We start from the raw sequence: 22,281 nt of genomic DNA, 5'->3' as shown, positions 1-22,281 counted from the left end.
AACTGTAGTTCAGTTCCCATCTGTCCGCTCTCCTGGGCCTACCCTGGTCCATGGGGACTGGAAGTTCACTTTCTGCCCCTGACACTGCCCCAGGGAGACAGTATCTCAGAGCTGGCCTGGACCCCTTAACCTCCTTCCTGCCCTTTTGACAAGCCCTGTCACTGCTTACCCTTGAATTCTTTCCTGCCCTCAGTACCTGGGCCTAGGGCCTTTTTCATGCCTAGGCCACCTTCTTCTTTTCCTTGTGGTGCTACACTGCAGAGTCCTGGGAGGAGGGTGCTCTAAGCCAGGAGTGTCCCAGTGAATCAGTTGACATTCTTGCTGTGGCCTCTGGTTCAGTAGCCATATGGCCTTGGCATGTTTTCTCTCTGAGCCTTGGCTTTTTCATCTGCAAAATGGAAAATAATCATCAATCTCTTGCAAATCTGCTGTAAAGGTGAAAGGTGGCAATGCATGTGTGGTACCTATGCTTACAAGCTTTCCTTTTCCTTCCTCCAGCATTATAGTGCTCTAATATAAAATAACACAACAGCTAACCTTCAGTCTGTAGATTCAGATACAGGATGTCAAACCTGAGTTTAACTCTAGCGCTTAGAGTTGTTGGGGACCACAGGTCAGATCCACTAGAGGCAGGTGGGAGTTTGAGTAATAGTCTCTTACTCAGACCTGGAGTCAGTATAGCAGAGTCTGCTGCCCCAGGGCTCCAGGGGCTCAGACCTGTCTCTATGAGCCTATAATAGTCCAGGTTTTCTAGAGAAACAGAACTAATGGATAGTTATCTATCTATCTATCTATCTATCTATCTATCTATCTATCTATCTATCTATCCATCTATGTATCTATGTATCTATCTATCTATCCATCTATGTATCTATGTATCTATCTATCTATCCATCTATCTATCTATCTATCTATCTATCTATCTATCTATCTATCTATCTATCATCTATCTATCATCTATGTATCTATCTTCTGCCTATGTATCTATCTATGTATCTATTATCTATCTATCATCTATATGTCTTTCTGTCTATCTATCTAGAGATGTATTAGAAGGCATTGGCTCATGTGGTTATGTAGGCTGAGAAGCTTCAAGTTGTGCAGTTAGCAAGCCGGAAACCTGGGAGGGCCAATGGTGCAGTTCCAGTCCAAGCCTGAGCCCAAAGGCAAGAAAAGACCTGCATCCTGGCATGAAGAGAGTCAGGCAGAGAGGAGCTGCTTCTCCACAGGAGGGTCAGTCTTTTTGTTTAATTCAGTCCTTCAACAGATTGGATGAGGTCCACTCACATTAGGGAGGGCCATCTGCTTTATTCAGTGTATGGATTTAAGTGTCAGTCAAGTACAAAAACACCCTCACAGTCACACCCAGAATATTTGACCAAATATCTGGGCACCCCATGGCCCAGTCAAGTTGACACATAAAATGGACCAGCACCAACACTCCATTATGGTGCTTTCCTGTGCCCGTCCAGTTTCTGACTGATCTCACCCTGCTTCTGGCTCAGTGTCATCTCATTCTCCTCCTTCTGCTTCCCCATCCCCAAATCCTGCCAAGCCTTAACCTGTCTACTGCCCCGAGGATATTTCTGAGGTGCTCTCTGCTGCCCCCATATGGCCCCTGAAGGCAGACCTTTTTCCTGTCTCATGTTTGTAAAGGCCAGTAAGTTTACGCAAACCCATTCATTTATACAACCACTTACTCAGTCTTGATTTGTGGAAGGTCTGCTCTGGGCTTGGCACCATTGAATTCTTACATCAACCCTGAAAAGCTGGTGCTTGCCATTGAGAAAGTTGTGACTCTGAGGTTAGGTAAGCTAGAAAGAGCGCGACCAGGGCTCACTTCACATTGCTTTGCTATATGCCTGGTGCTGCAATGGACACTTCAAAGGGCATTGAGTGAGGCCTCAGAAAGGAGAGTCCCTCTCTGTGTCATTGAAAGGGCAAGAGGAGAAGTCTGGCCTGTTCGCTGCCTGAGCCTCGGTGGCTGTGAAGCTGGGTGGCGGCCACCTGTTGTATCTGGGAAGACAGTGTGGCCTCCTAAGGGGCTTATATTTTCTTTGATAAATGGTTCTGTTACTGAAAAAAATAACTTGGAAACCACTGTTGTGAAAGATTGGGAGCCCCTGAAGAATTTTAAGCAGGGAAGCAACATGATTACATTTGCATTTTAAAAAGGGAGACAAAGACAATTTAGTATAAAAATAAATCTCCTTAATCACATCATCACAGCAGAATAACTTTCCTCTGGGTGCATTCTCTCCCTGCCTTGATCACATGCGGGGGTTTTTACACAGTTGTGAACTTCACCACATTCGATTTGCATTCTTCTTTCTCACTCAATTGTACATGTCCTCCAGTGGCCTTCCTAGTGATCCTCTGGAGTGGCAGCCTGCTATGCCTTCCCAGTCTTCCTTCACTTCTTCGTTCTTGTATTGTGGGGTATTCATCCAGTAGCACTATGTGAGTGATAACTACTATTATTATCATTTAAATTGCATCTGATTTTTCTGTTTTATAAACGCCATAAAAACAAGTGTACTTGACCCCAGAGTTTTTTCAGTCCCTTATGGACTTTTCTCTTGGATATATTCCTACCAAAAGGATCCTGGGTCAAAGATCCTAAATGCTTTTTTAAAATAAATGTTTTAATAGACTTTAATGTTTGGAACAGTTTTGGATTCACAGTAAATTTGATTTGAAAATATAGGGAGTTTTCATATATCCCCTGCCCCTTGACATGCACGGCCTTCTCCTACAGACAACATAAAAATCCTGCACCAGAAGGTACATTTGTTACAATCAATGAACCTACATTGACACACCATTACCACTGAGAGCTCATAATTTACACTGAGGTTCACGCTTGATGTTGTACATTCTATGGGTTTTGACAAATGTATAAAGACATGTATCCACCATTATGCTATTGTTGAAGTCAAATAAAATATGGAGATGAATCTCTAAATTTAAAACAATTTGTTTGGGAAGCAAGAATTGCAGTTTGGGGTATACTCACATACTGGATGGTCTTTGGTGTGTCTCAAGAACGAAGAGAAGGTTGAGATTTTTCTTAGGAATAAAAATGTTGTAGTTTTGAAGGAAAACTCATCAGCACTTGAGAAGCTTTTGGGAACTGAAAACTGATTGGTGAGTGACAGTGGGAGGTGAAACAAGTCTTAGAGTCCCAGCAGGTCTTTTCAGCAGCTACTAGGTAAAATTGGTCTTAGGGTTACAGCAAGTCCTTTCAGTAGTTGGGCTGTTGGAAAAATTTAATTCTTGGAGCAGGTGCTATGTGCCCCGAATTCATTTTCTTCCTGGTTCCTGGACTCTGATTTAGTTGAATATGACAATAATTACTCAATTTGTATAACCAGTTTTCAAGCATCTTACAGAGTAATTTCATGGCCCTAAAAATCCTCTATGCTCCACTTATTTATTTCTCCCTGCCTCCAAACCCCTGATCTTTTTACACTTCCATAGTTTTGCTTTTTCCAGAATATCATACATCTAGGATCATACAGTATGTAGTCTTTACACACCTACTTCTTTCACCTAGTAATATGCATTTTAGACTCTTCCATGTCTTTTCATGGCTTGACAGCTCATTTCTTTTTAGCACTGAACAATATTGCATTGTCTGGATGTAACAGTTTATTTATCCATTCACCCACTGAGGGACATCATTTGCTTCTAAGTTTTGGCAATTATGAGTAAGGCTGCTATAAACATCTGTGTGCAGGTTTTTGTGTGGACATAAGTTTTCAACTCCTTTTGGTAATTACCAAGGAGCACGATTGCTCGATTGTATGGTAAACATATGTTTAGTTCTATGAAAAACCACCAAACTGTCTTCTAAAATGGCTGTGCCATTTTGCAATCCCACCAGCAATGATTGAGAGTTCCTGTTGTTCCACATCCTCACCAGCATGGTGTTGCCAGTGTTCTGGAATTTGGCCACTCTAATAGCATTCTAAATGCTTTTTACGCACTAGCCTGCTGAACAATGTCTCTCCGTTTGTGGTGGAGCTGAGCTCAAAACCAGCACGAGCCAGCACCAGCCTGAGGATTCTTGGTCCATGGCCACATGGGGACATGCTACATCAGGAGAGTGGGAGGTGGCGGACACTGTGCTCTTCCCTTCAGATCCCCCCTCAGGCCAACTCGTTCACCCCCAGCCCCAACGAGGCCAGATTCTCCCAGATCCTAGCTGCCTTCCTCATGAGTAACTGTTCTCAACTGGAGGGAAATGGCTTGCCCAGGGTTAGGCTGGCAAGGGCATCCTGAGACCAGGACATGTTGATTTGGGAATACAAAGGAAAAGTCAGCTTCTCCCTCTGCCTGGTCCTGCATTCCTCATTCTGTATATTGGACCTCAATATCACTCCTGCGTGGACTTCTGCAGACTTCTGCCTGCCCCAGAGTCTGTGTTCAGGGAACTCACCATCAAGCAGTGAGTGATTCGACCTGCTATCCTCTCCTAGCGGGGATGCAGCCTCAGTCTCTCAAAGAACAGACTTGACGAAGGTGGGGTGGGGGTATCCAGTCTCCCCTTTTTCAGGGGGCTACTCCTTGAACACTTTCTTGTGCAGCAATGATGCCAAAGCTAAGACCTTCCTGGTGAGAAGACACAATGTTCTGGGAGTGCAAGTAGACAGAAATGCTAAATGAATTAAGAAAAAACATGGAGTTTTGGGGCCAAGGTTTTGCTGTGCCTTTTGGTAAAACATACGTCATGGAAAGTGTGAGGGTTTGGGGTGAACAAATCTTTTTTCTATCACTTTCAAGTGGTGTGAGCTTTGCCCTGTTGAGTGACCTCTCTCTTGCTCCTCTTGGCAATGGCAATGACAATGCCGTCTTCAGAGTATTCCTGTGAGAATCAGAAGAGCCTTATGTGTTCTGTGAACTACCTGCATAAAAAGGGGCTCAAAAACAGCTCCTTTACTCTCTCTTTTCTGTTCATGTCCTAGGGTTTGGCCCTGTTTCTAGTATAGTGGAAAATAATTTCCCAGGTGGGCACCTCGAGGAAGTGTCTTTCTCTGGAGCTCTCCTGGAATTGTGACTACAGATAATGTTTTCATTCTGCTCAGAGTCCCCCGGACAGTGTCTTGATCATGCCCTCCCCCTCTGCATCTTACTTCCAGCAGGTGGAGAGTAAGCCATACTTTCACGTTGAAGATTACATCCCAGCAAGTCTGATCGAGAGGATGACTGTTTTACGTGTCCAAGTCGAAGTCTCAGAGATGCACCGGCTCAGCTCTGCACTCTGGGGAGAGGATGCTGAGCTGGAGTTCTTGAGGGTAAGGCCTTCCTGACCTGGAGAGAGGTGTTGGTCTTCAAGGGAATGCAGTCAGCAATCCCCTCTGGAGCCTTCTCAAGGGGTCCAGGTGTGTGCAGACCCACAAGGAGGCATGAGCAAGGGTGGAGCTCTAAGAGGGAGGGAGGGGCAAGGAGAGGCTTCTGGAAGCAGCTGGCATTGGAAATGACGCCAAAGAGGGTAGGATTTAGTGAGCTGGGGTGAGTGTGGTAGGGCTTTTCCTTATTTATTTATTTATTTTTTTTGAGACGGAGTCTCGCTCTGGGATTACAGGTGCCTGCCACCATGCCCCACTAATTTTTGTATTTTAGTAGAGACAGGGTTTCCCCATGTTGGCCAGGCTGGTCTCAAACTGCTGACCTCAGGTAATCCACCTGCCTTGGCCTCCCAGAGTGCTGGGACTACAGGCGTGAGCCACTGTGCCCGGCCAAATCTTAGATCAGCATTCCAGACACTTTCCTCCAAGCAGGGAGACCACGTTTCTTATAGTTGACACATGGGACAGCAGTAGTACAAGATCAGAGCTTGAGCCAGAGAAAAGCCGTTGCAAAACCCCAAGTTTGCAGCCCTCCAGGCAGCAGTCCTCAACACAGCACAGCTGCTGTGGCCTGTGCACAGGGGTACAGCTTGAGCCCGCTGTCTCTTCACCAGCAGGGCAGAAACAGTGGCACTGCAGTACCCCCGTGTGGGCACACACAATGATGAATAGTCTTTGCTACTCCACAACCTCCCCTTGCTGTGGGCCAGGCACTGGAAAATGGAGACAAAAAAGCATATGCTCTTTGTTCCCAGGAAGCCCCACGTCTTGTGGGGAGGATTGCGGTCTACCCACAGGCGCACAACTCAATAAACGCTCAATGGAACAAGAACAATACCAGCTACTCTATGTCAAGATATGGGGACCAGGCAGGGAGTGGCTACTGTGCCTGTGCAGATACAGCTGGGGGGCAAGTGAGAGGACACTCGCAGCTTCCCCAGGACAGGATAGAGGCTGGGCCATTTGATTGGGGGAGCAGTTTTAAAAGGAAGCTAGGAGATTTGTATATTTCTCTGTACAGAAGTCAGGTAGAAATATTCCGTCTGTGTTTTCTAGCCCTTAATTGAGATGGGTACTTGAAAACAGAACAGCCAACATGAGGTCGGTCCTTTGCTTTTCAGCCAGTCATTTTGCAGAACTATCCCTGTATCTAACATAGTGTAGCCTGCAAGCGTTTCGTTTGAGAAGCACTGGCAAAGCATGATCAGGGCACTCCATAGTCCGGGCTGCACACGTGTTCCCTGTCAAGGGGACAAAGCATTCCCTTGATGAAGGACCAGTGGAGACTTCAAAGCCACCTGATGATGAGTGGTCACAGAGCCACAGAACTGCAGAATCCAGTCTAGAGGCCAAGGACCCAACCCTGCAATAGACGCCTGTAGGATGGACGTTACCTTCTGGCCTCTGCCCAGACCCTGGCTTTGAGTGCTGAGTTCACTGTCAGGGTCCCTCGCTTCCTGGTTGAATGATGAAAAATGATTGTAAAGGAAACTACCAGGCTCAGAAGCAAAAATACAGGAAACCAATTTTCCCCCATTCACCGAAAGCACTGAATAGATTTTATTTCGTTTACATGTAATCTTTATCGGTTTCAAGGAGCACTCTTGCTTTTGCAGCTCCCCTTGGTAGACTGGTTGGGGTTGTTAACACTGGTGTTACCTGCCTGTGGTACAGACGGAGACACTAGACAGGGCTCTGTCATCACCCCCAGAGCACACTGGGAGCCTCTCATTAGGGTGAGGGTTTGTTAAAGGTTTTCTCCCCCTCCCTGATTATAAAAGTAAACATTTCCTCATAATTCTGCTGCCTGGAGATAGCACAGTTATATTTTGGTATATTCATCCTTCTCTGTTTGTTCTGTGCATTCCTATATATGTGTATATGCATATATGTTTAAAATTAGCTTTATATTATATATGCACTTTTATGTATGCATATAATCCCATAAATCTAAACATTTGAAAACTTCTTTTGAATTAACGTATGTTGTACCCTACTTTTTTCTCTCAATGCTCTATTGTTTAACATACAAATAGTTTCCAATATGGGACTATTTAAAACGATACTGAGATTAGCATCTTTTGCATATAAATCTTAGCTGTATTTCTGCTTCATTCCTTAGGGATAGAATCTCATGAGTGGAGTTACTGGGTGGAAGGTAATAAACATTTTGAACATTGTTGATACATATTGCTAAGACACCTTGCACTGCAGTCCTTTCTGGACACTTTCCATCCCTTCTACTGGGCTATAAATGCCTGGAGGGCCCTGGGTCCTCAGAGCCCACCCCAGAGCTCAGTTACTACTCTACAAGCAATCACTGGATTATTTAATTATAGCTCCTCATGGCTCTTGTGTTTCATTAGAAAAAGGAGAAAATCATTATTGGGAGGCTGCCTCTTGGCCCCCGGTTCACTAATGACTAACTCTGACAGTTCAGCATCTCATACTAGCAACAGACTGGGCAAAAGTCCATTTTGGGGAGCACTGAATACCATAGTCTGTCTGTAGATTCACAACTATATTAGCGTATTAATCTCAGAATAATCTGTTTAAGGTGAATTCAGTGTTTTCCTAACTTCCTCAACCATGGAGCCATTTTCCTACATAGTTGAGGGTTGTAATAGGTTATTAAAATATTTTTTTCTTGCTATTGAAATCATACTGGTTGTATCTTGTAGTTTCTCCCACTTAGCACTACAACAAATGCACTCTCCTGATAATTACAAATGCTTTATAAATATCCTTTGTAAAGGCTGCCTGATAATCAATTTTAAGGCAGTACTGTTTTTAGGAAACTGTTTACTTCCAGGAGCTGGTTTCCCCAAATCACCCCACAAATCTGTACTGAACAGCATTATGAGAAGGGGTTGTCCTGATTATTCAGCATATTTTCTTAGGGTAAATACCCACGGGTGTAATTATGAGGTCAGAGAAGATGAATTCTGAACCCCTTGATGAATATCCAGAAATAACAATCCATTTGTTTAGAAGAACGTTCAATACAGCAAGGGTGCTGTGTGGCTGCAGCCAGGAGTGCTTGGTCCCATCTCAACTTTGCTGCCTGTTGTAAGGAGGACAGGCCTTGTAGTAAGATGGCCCAAAGCACATGGAGAGGAAATGACCCTTTGAAAGGACACCCAGCAATAGCAATGCAAACAGGGCCAGGAGAAGCATCCTAGGAGACTCCCTAGCAGACAGGGAATGGAGGTAGACGTCATTATTTTATTGTTTTACAGATGAAGATGCCATTGACAACATTAAGTATATTCGCCTATGTTTCCAGGCCTTTTGGATTCCCTGTATTTCAGTTGTTAAGAGTGAAGACTCAGGAGCAAACAGGCTCATCTTTCCATATTTCTATTCCTGACTCCAAAGCAGGAACTTGGACAGATTACTTAGAAAAGGGATAGCTTCACCATCTCTGTGATTGTTCTGAAGATTAAATAATAATGAAATTATGCTGGGAGAGGCTTAGCATGGTGCTTTACCAGTAGGAATCTTGAGGCCCAAAGAACTGAAAAGTATCATATCTCTCTTTGTATAGTTAAACAATAAATTAGAATATAAACTAATACTAAACAATTGAAGAAGTATAAGTCTAGCAAAGGTGTCTTTATCCTAATGAGGACTACTTATTAATGCTTATTTTTAAAAGAAATATCACACCGAATTCTTTAAAAACATCTACCTAGTTATCTTGGGATGGTCCTGCTTTGTTAAACTTTAATCACATGCCCAGTCTGGCCACTGGATATTTCAGCACCAGCGCTCAGTAAATACTGATTTGTATGATGATGAGGATACTGACTGATTATGATGACGATGATAATCATGATGATGATGATGATGATGACAGGGTCTCTCCAAAGTTAAATGAAGGAGGCTTAGGGTTCAGAAATGTAATCTGAACCCTGTGTGAAGAGCTGTGGAGTCTGCAGGCAGCATAAGCTGTCTGCACGGACTTCATCAACAGTGAATGGGCAAGGAGCCTGAGAAAGAAGCTCTCAAAAGCCATAATTTGTCCCTGTTTTTGTGACCTTGCCTGGGGATGAGAGAGATTGGATAGGACATGATGCTCTCTGGTTGGGGGTAGGAATGGGATACCAGATCTCAGCAATACAACCCTTCTGAGAGGGCTTCAAATGCATGGAGCAAGAGGTCCTGGCTGTGGGACCCAGAGACACATCAACTTTCTGATGGGGACTGGCGTCTTCCTGGTGAAGAAGAGGTTGGGAAAGCCCAGGGTGGGAAAGTGACAGCCATTCAGGTGTAGAAACATTTGTGTTCATTTTATATTCTGGTCTCTTAAGAAGTTGGTGGCCTAATGCAGTCCCCAGCTCCAGTTGACCCATGGCCTCTGGCAAAATTTATTCCCCTAACCTAGTAAACAGAGGCAAGACCTTGGGCTATGGGGACCCCCACGAAGGCATTGCTGCGTGGTGAGGAGTGCCAAAGTGAATTGTCATTTTCTCTGCAGTTCACAACTAATACTGGTGATCTGGAAGGTTGCTTTCTATGCCTTAGCCGCAGTTTTTGTATCTGTCATGTAAGGGGGTTGGAACAGAAAATATTATAGACTCTGACATAACCAGGAAAAGAAATCTCTTACTATGAGATGTCCCAGAAGGGTATGAATTCTAAAAAACTTATTCAGAATATTATTATTCTACTGTGTTATTTTCATAATAACTGTGTTCTAAGTACTATTTTAGGTATTCCATGAGAAAAGTATTCCTTGGGTTACAAAAAAAAAAGAAAAAAAGGAAAATTCCATCATATCAGAGGTGCAGAGAAATTCTGTACGTAGCAAATAAATCTGTTCGATCCAGTGTTTCCTAAACTTATGGGATGATCCTACTCTTTCTTTTCAGAACGCCTATCAATGTGTTTTGCATGGAGTGAATGACGTGAGGCCCATTATTTTAAACCATGTGCCTGTTTCTAAATCAGCCTTTTTCTGCTCCAGGTCACTCAGCAGCTCCCAGAATACGGTGTGCTGGTTCACCAAGTATTCTCAGAGAAGAGGAGGCCAGAAGAGCAGATGGCCCTGGGGATCTGTGCCAAAGGTGTTGTAGTATATGAAGTGAAAAACAACAGCAGAATTGCAACTTTACGGTTTCAGTGGAGAGAAACTGGAAAGATTTCTACTTATGTGAGTGCAGCTCAGTTGATAAATAACCTGCACTTCATTTTCCTCTAATTTGTTGGCCATTTAGAGGAGCAGTGGGTCGTGGGTCACGTGGCTTTCTCCTGACCAAACGTTCTCACAACCTGTCTGTTTGTTAACCTGCATTCTGATGCATTGAAGGATATTTGGAAGAAGTCTGCCAGGGGATTTTGGGAGGTCCTCAGGAGGCCATTTCTTCCCTACTATTCCTTGCCTGGACCCCCACATATCCCCAAGAACAGCCATTGGTCTAAAGGGCTACACTTCCCTTCTGGGTAAAGTTTTCTTAATTTGGAGACTCCATTAATGTTGAGAGCAAAGTTGGAGATGGGAAATGGATGTTGAGAGTGTAGTTTAGGTTGAGTGGAGCCTGAAAGGTTTGGTAACTTCTTCCTGTGTTTTAATTTTCCCTTAGCACACGATGTGCCAAGGCCTCTGGTCTGTCTCTGAGGACTAAAGATGTGCTACGGGACACTGAGGATTGCAAAATTTTGATAGCTCTTAAAAGTTTCAAAGTCTATTTTTGGATAGAAAATCCCCATTAAGTATACAACATTTGAAATCTACTTGAACACTATTTGCATGCATATTTCTATCTCCTGAAGTGAGTCACTCTGGCACTGTACCCTGGTGGCTGACAGCCTCTGGCTGTCCTGTGGTTGTTCCAGTCAGTACCTGTGTCACTTCAGTGACGATTTATTATAAAATATGAAGTTCTTTATCTTGTGGCCCATGAAAAAATATTTGTTTCCTATTTAGTTTTCTCTATGGTTAAAAACATTTTCTGACTAGATCACTATTTGTATTATTATTTGATGTTAGAGTTTCCTGAGTAGAACATAATTGCTTTCATTCATTTTCAGGATGTTTCTTTTATTTCTTCCATCCTGGCTTTGAAGTTAACACATCGTCAAGATACAATTTCATAATAAATTGTTGTTTGTTTTCAGGAAAAAAGCTTACATATAAAAATAAATAATAATTGAGCACAATTTAATTGAGTTTATTCAAGTGGTCCATATATTATCAGGAAACTGACTTTTTTTTCCAAATTATTTTGACCAAACTCAAATGAATTTATATTTGTGAATTTTTCAGAATTTTAATTACTCAAATTACTTTAACTAAACTGAAAGATTATATGAAGAACTTTGTTTAATGAATTTAATACTACTACATTACTTATTTTTTATTGCATGTTTAATTGTTCAGATTTTTCAATGCACTGTTTCAAAATATTCATAAAATGCAGATAACCTAAAAGTAATTTTAAAATGGAATTTTTTGAAGCTGTAAAGCTCAACAGTCCCCTTAAGTAAGTACTTTATATATACATTGGTTTAACTTGTACAGGTATTTATTCCCCCCCCCCCACCAGGGGATTTCCTGATTAAATTAGTTGATTAATTTCTTGATTAAAACTGGGAAGTCATCAGGCTCTGAAGACAAACTTAGTAGCTCAAAAAATACTTAATTAGGGGTTCCATTCTCTGATGATCATCCTCTTCCTTGGTGTGAATAACTTATTTTTACAGAACAGTCATCAGATGAAGTAATGTCATCGGCAGCTTGCTGCAAACCAAGCATCTTACGCAGATAATGACTTGAACTCTTTATGCTTCTGTAAGAACAAAATAGGGAATTCAGTGAATAACATGAAAATTAACTCAGGAAACTGGTCTCAGTTTTGCTTTTTAATACCTGAGGCCAAAATTCTTCAAACAATTACAGATCATTCATCTTGCCAGCCTGCACCAAAGCAGCAAAGGAAATAGAGAAAGATGACATTTCCAAAGAATATGATTCGTAGATGTGTTGGCATCCATGTGTGGTTTGATTGTTCAATCAAAAACCTGTTCCTTCTAGAACAATAAACCTATGCATGTTAGTAACTGTTCTGGGTTATCAACACTAGTTAAATCTCTGAAGAGAAATACATAGAAACAGAAGCAGATACATGCTATGTGGGGCCCTCTTTATGAAAAAGAATACAACGTTACAATAGATGGCATGAAAGAAATGTTTATTTAGAATGAGAAAAGAAATCACAAAACTTTATGAATTTTAAAAGCTGAACAAATCCTGCAGATATCACAAAAGCCAGCAAGTAATATTTTATTAACTTCCTGACGATGTCTATAATACTTTTTTCCTTCCAAATTTTAATGGCATACTCTGATTATTTTCCATATGATGAAACTTTTGTTATATAATTTTCTCTAGAGAGGATAGAAATATAGTTTAGCTTTTCTTCTAGCATGGTGGATTGAAATGTTTTTATTATTGAAACGATTAATAGGATGCATGAAACACGCAGCTTTGCATGAAACATTTTTGCTCTTTCTAGTGCTGCAACAGAGTTCTTTGCTGCAAATGCGTGAAACTTAACAAATTCTATTTCATGGGATTCTCATAAAAAATTCATATGATGTATTGATAATGCAGTATACACAATTATAGAGTATATCCCTGATAGGGAAGCATTTCAGTTGGATAGTATTTTTGAGAACTAAATTATAGTTTTCATTTCTGATGAGTGCAAAAACTTGTAGATCAGCTACTGGCTCTGTACAGCTCATGCTTCCTTCGGGGGCTGGGTATTATAGAGCATGGTCAATTTCATCTGGCTACTGGCCCTGCAACTTTCTGCTGAGATTTTAGTTGAGTTAGACAAATGGAAGGAGTATTCTGGGATGGCTAGCAATAAAGCAACTATTCCAGAAGAGCCTTCAAATCACCTAAATAAATCCAACTAAATCTAAACCAAGTATATCCCCATCTCAACTTCTTAGAGAGATCTGGTCCATGTCACCCAATACCACCTGATGCGAAGGTGAGTGGCAAGGAGGGTGTGTCTGAGTAGAAAGAGTCAGTGGTCTTAACCAACTGGGGTGAAAACATCTTACTTTCTGCGTATGATAAGACCATGTGAATGCATTGCCAGGGCTCCTCCCAGGAGCTTAGGGCCCTGGAGTTTCAGTTTCATTAGCTTGATGGCAAATCTCCCCTGCCTAGAAAACTATTATTTGTATTTGATACAAAGATGTATCAAAACAAATAATCAAGCAGGTGAACAAATAGCAACAGAAAAAAAAATAATAAAAAACTCCTAGGGATGAAAAATATTCAAAATGGTAAACTGATGCTTTGAAACCAGCATGTTACAGAAGCACCTGCTATGAATTAGGTGCGTGCAAGAGTAATTGCGGTTTTCGCCATTACTTTTAACGGCAAAAACCGCGATTACTTTTGCACCAAACTAATATGTTTATACTGCAACCACAGAAGTGTAAAGAAGGGATTTCATGCTGGTGCTGAAAACTCAGAGATTGGAGTTATACATCATCGTATACATCATCAGAGCAGCAGCTTGCCTATGCGAAAGTTTGCGGATAAGAATTTTCCATTATATGATGTTATCAAAATGGTGACAAATGGAAATAAAATCCAAACCACTACAGTAAAGACTGTTTTCACCTTTATGTCAAGAAATAGGATCAACATTCCACTCTGGTGTTTGATACCTTGGAGCACTGGCATCTGAAAGCAGAGTTTTGCTGAGAGTTTATAAGCTGAAAGAAACTTTGGTGTGTGTGTTTGTTTGTATGTGTCTGTGTGAATGATTCTCTCTTCTCAGATTTGTTAAAAAATAGTTATTACATTTTAAAAAGTGATTTATTCTTGCAAGACACAGTGGCTCACCCCTGTAATTCCAGCACTTTGAGAGGCTGAGGAGGATCACTTAAGCCTAGGAGTTCGAGACCAGCCTGGGCAACATAGCGATACCCCTGTCTCTACTTAAAAAATACAAAAATTAGCTGGATGTGGTGGTGCCTGCCTGTGATCCCAGCTACTTGGGAGGCTGAGGTGGGAGGATTGCTTGAACCCAGCACTTTAAGGTATCAGTGAGTTATGATTGTGTCGCTGCACTCCAGACTGGGTGACAGAGCGAGACCCCGTCTCAAAAGAAGAGTGACTTGTTCATATAAAAATTGCTTAATATCTGGATAAACTTAATATAAAACTATCAGGATTGCATGAAAGACTATCAGTGTGTAGTGACAAAGTGTTTGGATTTCAACCAAATATTCAACTTTGAAAAAGTGTGGATAAAATGATCTGTTGAGTACTAAAGAAGAATCATTATGAGTAGTGGAGCAGCATTTATGAATGCTTGAGACAACACATTATTTAAAGAAATACTAGTTATAGTACAGTTCAATTGGATTCAGAATCCATTCCTATTAGCACAAGGAGGCTTAGCACTATACTTGTCAGTAAAAGTAGAATATATAGAGAATGAACAACTTATCTAAAATTAAGTTAATGGTAAAAAGGAGTTTCTCAGAGAAAAAGCAATGAATATTTATCTGCCTTTTGTTGATATCTGACATGCATGAATGGAATTTCTTGGAAATGGTGACTATCAGGAATTAAAAGAGATTAGCCTTAAAGAGGATCAGGGGTTTCTGGGAGCCCTTTCAAGCATAAGCCCTGTTTCTATAAAGTTATCTTTTTTTTTTTTTTTTTTTTTTTTTGAGGGATGGGCGTCATTAGGCTACTGCTGCCCCCAAGGCGGTGGAAAGAAGCTCAGGGCGTGACTCTCGGCCAACTGCAAGCCCTCGCCCCCCGGGCTTTCACGCCTAGTTCTCTGGCACTCAGGCCTTCCTCACCGAGTAGCTGCGCCGACCTACCCAGGTGGCCCGCACACGCCTGGCTAGTTTTTTGTATCTTTTTTTAAGTAGGAGACGGGGTTCGATGCGGCCTGTTAGCCAGAATTGGTCTCGATTCCTTACCTTGATCCTTGACTGCATTACCACTCCTCCCGCTCTCCCAGCCCCTTTTCCCAAGTGCTGGGTATTACGAGGCTTGAGCCACCGCACCCGGCCCTATAAAGTTATCTTTATAGGAGCAAGCTGAAAGTTCTTATTGAAATAGATAGAATACCCAGAATGAAGACTTTATTTGGAAGTTTTATATGAATTAATATTTAATATCACCTATATTTATATTTTATTGTTATTATCAGAATAATATATTGCAAAAATTTGTGTGTTTTTCATAAGGCTCTATACAGGTAGGCTCATATAGGTCATCTTCCCCAGTTTAGCCCAGTGAGCTGGACAAATACTATCCCTTTGTTTCTGGGCCTTGAAGGTTTAATGTGGGGAAGCATTTCTTTGTGGTGTGACCTCAATTCCTGTGGCATTTTGAGGACTCTTGCTTTTTTATTTTTCATCTGCAGAATAAAAAAAGTGATAGAATCTCTCTTATTCTGTAGTTGTGAAGACAAAATAAATTCATACTCATAAAGCATTTAGAACAGAATCTGCCACGTTATAGCCAGAAATATTATAATACACAGGTGTTTTTATCTTTTTCATAACCTGACTAGTTGAGATTTTGTCTACAACTTCTTGGAGTTTGTACAATAAAAGCAATGGGAATACTTAGTGGCTTTTCATAATGCACACTGAGGGTTAGGTTCCGTCCTTGCTGAGGTCAATGTACCTGACCCACTTCATATTCTCTTCACCCAGCATGCTCCTTGGAAAATAGTAATTGTTTGATAAACAATTTGATTGATGAATGAAGAAAAAACTAAAAAGAGGGATTTTCTTTACGCTAAGAAGAATATCAAGCCATAGTCAGACAGCATCTGCCATGCACCCGTGGATGCCTGCTACAGGATGTGGAACTGAGGGACCGAGCATTTTCTTGCAGTTGTGCATCAGTGGAGAGTTGTGGATGATCAGTGTATTTAAAGTCTGTGTTTGCTTCCTTCAGCAAAAAAAGTTCACCATCACAAGCAGTGTCACTGGGAAGAAGCACACGTTTGTCACGGATTCAGCCAAGACCAGTAAATACTTACTGGACCTCTGCTCAGCCCAGCATGGGTTTAATGCACAGATGGGTTCTGGGCAGCCTTCCCATGTTTTATTTGGTGAGTAGAAGCTATATTCCCCATATACACTGTGACAGTTTGTTATTTCATAAAATAATTTGTGTAAATAGAAACAATTGATCTGGGTACCTCTAATAGAGTTGTAAATCTCTCTAACAATGACAGAAATACAGTAAAAATGAAATATAGTTTTATTTTCTCATGTTGGCAAGTACTAAAATAAATAACACTGGGAGGGTAAATTGATATGATCTTTTCAGAGTGCAATTGGAAATATATATCAAAAGCCCTAAAAAGTGCATGTCCTGTTGACCCCATAATTTTACTTGTAGCTAGATATTTATCCTAAGATAATCAATATAGACATACCCAAAAGTTGCTGCCCTTGGACGTCTACTAGGTGTCGTTTATGACAGTGACCATTTGAAAGCAATCTAAGTATCCAAACATAGAAGACCAGATAAATAAACCAAGAACATCTATATAAGTCAGACAGTAAAATCAGTTTTTGGACACTGAGATGTGTGAAACTACATGATATGGTGCTAAGTGAGGAAAAGGAAGTTATAAGACTGTGTCTAGCTAGCACCGTCCAATGACACTTTCTTCAATGATGGAAATATCTGCATTGTTCAGTGTGGGAGTCACTAGCAATGCAGACCTATCATTAACAAAAGTTTTTGGAAAAGGAATTCAAAGGAAAAAGACTTTATTCCCGTTACAGTCTGCAAAAGCAGAAGGCACAACCTTGGTATAAAACAAAGGTGTGTTCTAGAGAACAAAGAGAGGGTTTGACTTTTATAGAGAAAGTTCCCACCGAGGTTCCCAATCAAGTTCATTTATGCAAATGAAGTATTCAAACTTGCTTAGTTCAGATTGGTTGATGTGGTGCAGTTCTGACTAGCTGATGCAGCTGAGCCCTTATTTGAGGAGGCAGGTGAGCTCTGATTGGTTGGTTCAGGTGAACTCTAAAGTCCCATTGTTAAACAGAAGTGTGGGTATTCAGGGAACTCAGAGTACCTGTGTGACCTCTAATCACCAAATGGCTGCTTGGCTCTGTTTTGTTTATTTATTTATATTTTTTAGCTTTTAGTTTTTATTTGCTTATGAAACAATACAATTTTGGACAAAAGGTAACAAATAAACATTGAAATTTCAATGGCTTAATACAGCAAAAGTTTGCTTCTCAGGTGCTTCTCAGTCTGGCTATTTTGCAGCTCTCCTCCAGTGACTTGGGGTCTTGGCTGCTTCCACAGAGAGCTCCATTATCTAGAACAATTACTCCAGAAAGGAAAGAGAGAGGTGTAAAATTGCACAAGATGTTTTAAGAGACAGACCTCAAAGTGACTCATATTCCTTCCATCTGCATTTCATTAACAGAACATTGTCACACGGCCCCCATGACAACTACAAAAGGGGTTGGAAAGGGAGGAGTTCCTGTGTGCCCAGGAAGAGGAAGTAGTGTAATGATACACCATGGTCCTTGCCATAATGGCTGTAGTCATCGACTGTATCACCCTTAACTGAGAGTTTGGTATTAAATTCATAGCAGGACCAGATTACTGAAGAGGCAGAGTTTGTAATTTGTGTTTAGATTGGAATCCTTGCAAGGAAAAACACTAAAATGCTTCTGCAGTACACATAATCTAGAGATCAGGTGAACAGCACGGTGACCTGAATGCAGAGCAGTTGAAGATTACCTACCAACAAGAATGACAAGGAATGTCCTATTAAACAGCCCTGGAAGCCACTTGTACCAATCAGGAAGCTATTTGATGCTGCTTAGCAATTACAGTGAGAAATGTAACTCATCACATTCTCCTACTTTTGGTTGCTTAGCAGATCTTTTGCTTACTGTGCTTCTAAATTCAAAAAATATAAATACCCTTGTTTTATCAGGACCATATCTTAAAACTTTAAGGTACCTAGTATGGTAGGATTTTTTTTGCCTGAACTCATTTTTTTTTCAGAAAAATTTCAACTTTTATTTTATATGCAGGGGGTACTTGTGCAGATTTGTTACATGGGAATATTATGTGATGCTGAGAGGTTTGGAGTATGGATCCAGTCACCCTGGTAGTGAGCATAGAAGCTGATAGGTAGTTTTCTAACCCACCTCACCTTCCTCCACCCTCTAGTAGTCCACAGTGTCTATGTTCCCATATTTATGTTCCCATATTTATGTCTATGTCTGATCAATGCTTAGCTCCTGCTTATAAGGAAGAACATGTGGTATTTGATTTTCTGTTCCTGCATTAATTTCCTTAGGAATTTGGCTTTCAGCTCGATCCATGTTGCTGGATACAAAATCAATGTACAAAAATCGGTAGCATCTCTATATACCAACAACATCTCAGGCTGAGAGTGAAATCAAGAGCACAATCCCACTTAAACAATAGCCACAAAGAAAATGAAATACCCGGGGATACAGCTAACCAGGAAGGTTGAACAATCTCTACAAGGAGAACTACAAAACACTGCTGAAAGAAATAAGAGATGACACAAATAAATGGAAAAACATTCTATGCTTATGGATTGGAAGAATCAATATTGTAAAAATAGCCATACTGCCCAAAGCAATTTACAGATTCAGTGCTATTCCTATCAAACTACCAATGTCATTCTTCACAGAATTAGAAAAAACTATTCTAAAATACGTATGGGATCTAAAAAGAGCCTGAATAGCCAAAGCAATCTATTTTAAATTTGGGCCCAGTTAGTTGCTCAGAATCCATCTTCAGGGACTGGCTCTTTTAAGTTCACATTTGTTCACACTATTGGACACTTCAAAGGAGGCAACAAGAACTGAGGGATTAAATTTTCAATGTTATTTAATTTTCATCCATTTATATTTAAATTTAAACAACCACATGTGCCTACTGTATTGAATAGCATAGTTATAGATAGACACACCACACTAATTTGGTTAATATTAATGTATTTTAAGATAAGAAAGAATACAGAAATGAACTGCACCAAAATGTTACTTGTTATTACCTTTGGGAGTTAGGCATGCAGGCATGACTGTTTTCTCTGCAATACTTTTTCGATATTTATTAAACTTACAACAATGAACATGTATTATTGTTATAACTAAGAGTGAGACTATTGGTTAAAATGGGGCACATATCACATAAGACAAATTAATATTTACTGAGCGTTTACGAAGTGCTATGGAGCTATTCACTATTGTTATTACTAACTTTTGTGATGTTATGCTAAGTACTTACACTAATTACCTCCCTTATGTTCATAATTTATTGTTTTCTCAAACTGCCCTGGTCAAGCAGCCCCTGGAGGCATATACCAGCATTATGGGGAGGAGCAAACTGAGGCTTGGAAAAGTTAAGTAATGTGCTGGCTGCTTAGTGGAAGGCCTAGTCAAGGTTTGAACCTGTGGCTGTTGGGGCCTGGCGTCTGTACTATGGCCTTTTATAACCAGCCAGAGCATAGAATTCAGTGCTAGAGAGACTTGGTTTTGCACACTGGCTTTACCACAGCTGCTGTCAATCTCTTAGCATTAGTTCTTCTTTGGTTACAAAAGGGAACAATATAATACAGTGGTTTACACCCTTCGTGTTCAGAGCATGGTTTCTGGAGCTGCAGCATACATGTCATCTGGGAGCTTGCAAAGGATGCAGAATTGCAAGCCCCACTCCAGATCTTCAGAATCTGAATCTGCCTTTTAAAAAGAACCCAAGTGATTTGAATGTACATATAAGCTTCAGAAACACTGATTTGGAATGTGGCCTGTGGAGTCCGGTAGACTGAGGGGAGTGCCACTTTCTAGCTGTGTGACTTTGGGCAGCTCACTTCCCCTTTCGGAGCTGGAGTGTCCTCATTGGCGCATACAGACCATCCTGTCGGTTTGTGTTGTGCTCAAGCGGGAAGGTGCGTGCGTGTAACATTTCCAGCTCAATGTCTGGCGTTCTGTGCTCAGTGTGAGAGTAGTAATGGTGGCTCCTGCTCACGGAGGTTTTGTTCAGTGCCAGCCAATTCATGTGGGAGCTGTGTCATTGGGCTCTGGGGCTGGCCCAGGAGTTGGGGTCAACTGGGAAACAAAATTGCTGAACTTTCAGATGCAGAACCAAATGCAGAAAATTACGGTAGCTTATTTTGTTATTTGCAGCAGAACCAGATGAACATATCAACATTTCATTGAAACCACAGGCTGGTGGTTCCAGGATATTTCCAGGGAGCTGGAGGTGACAAATGTAAATTAATTATACCTGACTTACCTGCTATTGCTGAGAACAGTGTGTGAAACACCATTGATATTGCTTTTATTGCCTGATTTCAGTGACTGTAAAATATTTATAAAGATTTCATGAGCTCACTTGTAAAATTAGTCCTTTCAGGCCTATTTGGCTTGTAACAGGCTGTTTTCTCAAACTACACATTCTACCGTCTTAGGAGTTTTTAGGAATCTAACATTTATTTGCGTTGAAAGGATGAGTTTAGACAAAGTTTCCTTGCTTTTTAAAATATTTCTTCATTTTAGAAACTCTCTCTGCAGACACCCTTTTCAGTGATTACATGCAGCTGAGAACTGGCCTCCTCCAGCTGATGGTCCCACACATCCCTCAAGCTCAGGGCATCCGTAATTGATCTCTTCCTCTCACACACCTCTCTTTGCCGTGATATTTGTCTTGTTCAAATGGGTCCACCCAGCCTCCCTGCAGAAAACTGGGAGTGTCTGGGCCTGCACCCTCTCTTCCCACCCCACTTGTCACCAAAAACAGAGAGAGAGCAATGTCAAAGCTGGGGGAACCCAACACATGTCATATCCTTGAAATGGAGGCACATCACATGATGGACTTGCTGCTGGTACTCATGTCCCGGATAATTGTCCTTCTCAGCCTTCAGAGTGACATTTCAAAAGGACCAATCCGATCATTTTCTTCCATACTGAAAACTTGTTAATGGCTCTCTGCTGTCTGCAGGGACAAGCTCAAACTTCTTCTAGAATGGCATGCCAGACACTTCCCACTCTGCCCCCAGTCCTGCTGTATTCTTTGCCCTGACTCCTCCTCTCTGGTCTCTGGTTGTTTTTCATGCCAGCTTGCAGGCTGTTCAGCACACCAGGATGACTCAGCTTCCAGGGCCTTTGTGTCCAGCATACCCTTTGCCTACAGCACGTTCCCAACCCTCTCCTGGCTCAGACCACCAAGATAAGTCCGGTAACCTCCTCCTTGAAGGCTTTCCTGATTGACTGCCCCCAGGTGGCTCTTCCTAGGTGGATGGACCACTCCCTCTGCTGTGCAGACCTCTGTCTTCTCACCTGTATTATTCTGCCACTTTTATTTGTGGATATGTCTGCCTGTAGTCAGCAGTGGACTGGGAGTTCCACAAGAGCAGCTCCAGCACAGAACAGAGGTGTGGTGTGTCAAATGGGAAGCAGTTAATACATGTTTTTTGATGAACAAATGGACGATTTGCATGGAATTACAATCATTTACTGAACCCTTTCCATTTTTGATATTTAGTTCACTTTTTGTTTTTAAGTATAACAAATAATATGATAAATATCATTGGAAAAAATATTTTTCTGTATTTTATATCGTTTCTTTTAGTTAGATCTCAGAAGTATAATTGCTGGGCACCAGCGATGGGCATTTTTAAGACTATTGCTGTTTTCCCGAGTGCCATTCTCAAGCCCAGTATTGTCTTGCCTGTTTTGTTGCATCCTTGCTGGAATAGATATCATCGTGTTTATCTTTGTTCATTTGAGAGCTAAAAGTGATTTCTCACTGTGGCTTTATTTTGCAGTCCTTTGATTTTTGAGCAGTTGAGCACTTTCCAAGTGCTTCTTAGTCACTCTTCTGTAAATTGTCTCAATAAGCATATTACTTTAT

General features: G+C 41.2%; 1 protein-coding gene across 2 annotated transcripts in view; it reads left to right on the top strand.

Annotated features, from left to right (window-relative positions):
• Positions 1 to 22,281, top strand: part of FRMPD2 (FERM and PDZ domain containing 2) — a 102,450-nt gene that overhangs the window by 40,426 nt on the left and 39,743 nt on the right. Inside the window, exons 11-13 of one of the 2 annotated variants that reach the window (XM_017885507.1) lie at positions 5,145 to 5,297; positions 10,321 to 10,506; positions 16,309 to 16,465. In XM_017885507.1, the coding sequence (XP_017740996.1) occupies positions 5,145 to 5,297; positions 10,321 to 10,506; positions 16,309 to 16,465 (496 nt within the window). Of the gene's footprint in view, positions 1 to 5,141; positions 5,298 to 10,320; positions 10,507 to 16,308; positions 16,466 to 22,281 lie in introns of both variants that reach the window. The other variant, XM_017885506.1, reaches the window with a different exon arrangement.

This window comes from Rhinopithecus bieti, unplaced genomic scaffold (assembly GCF_001698545.2).
Source record: "Rhinopithecus bieti isolate Rb0 unplaced genomic scaffold, ASM169854v2 scaffold_15143, whole genome shotgun sequence".
NCBI lineage: Eukaryota > Metazoa > Chordata > Mammalia > Primates > Cercopithecidae > Rhinopithecus > Rhinopithecus bieti.
This window is presented reverse-complemented; position numbering and strand designations above follow the sequence as displayed.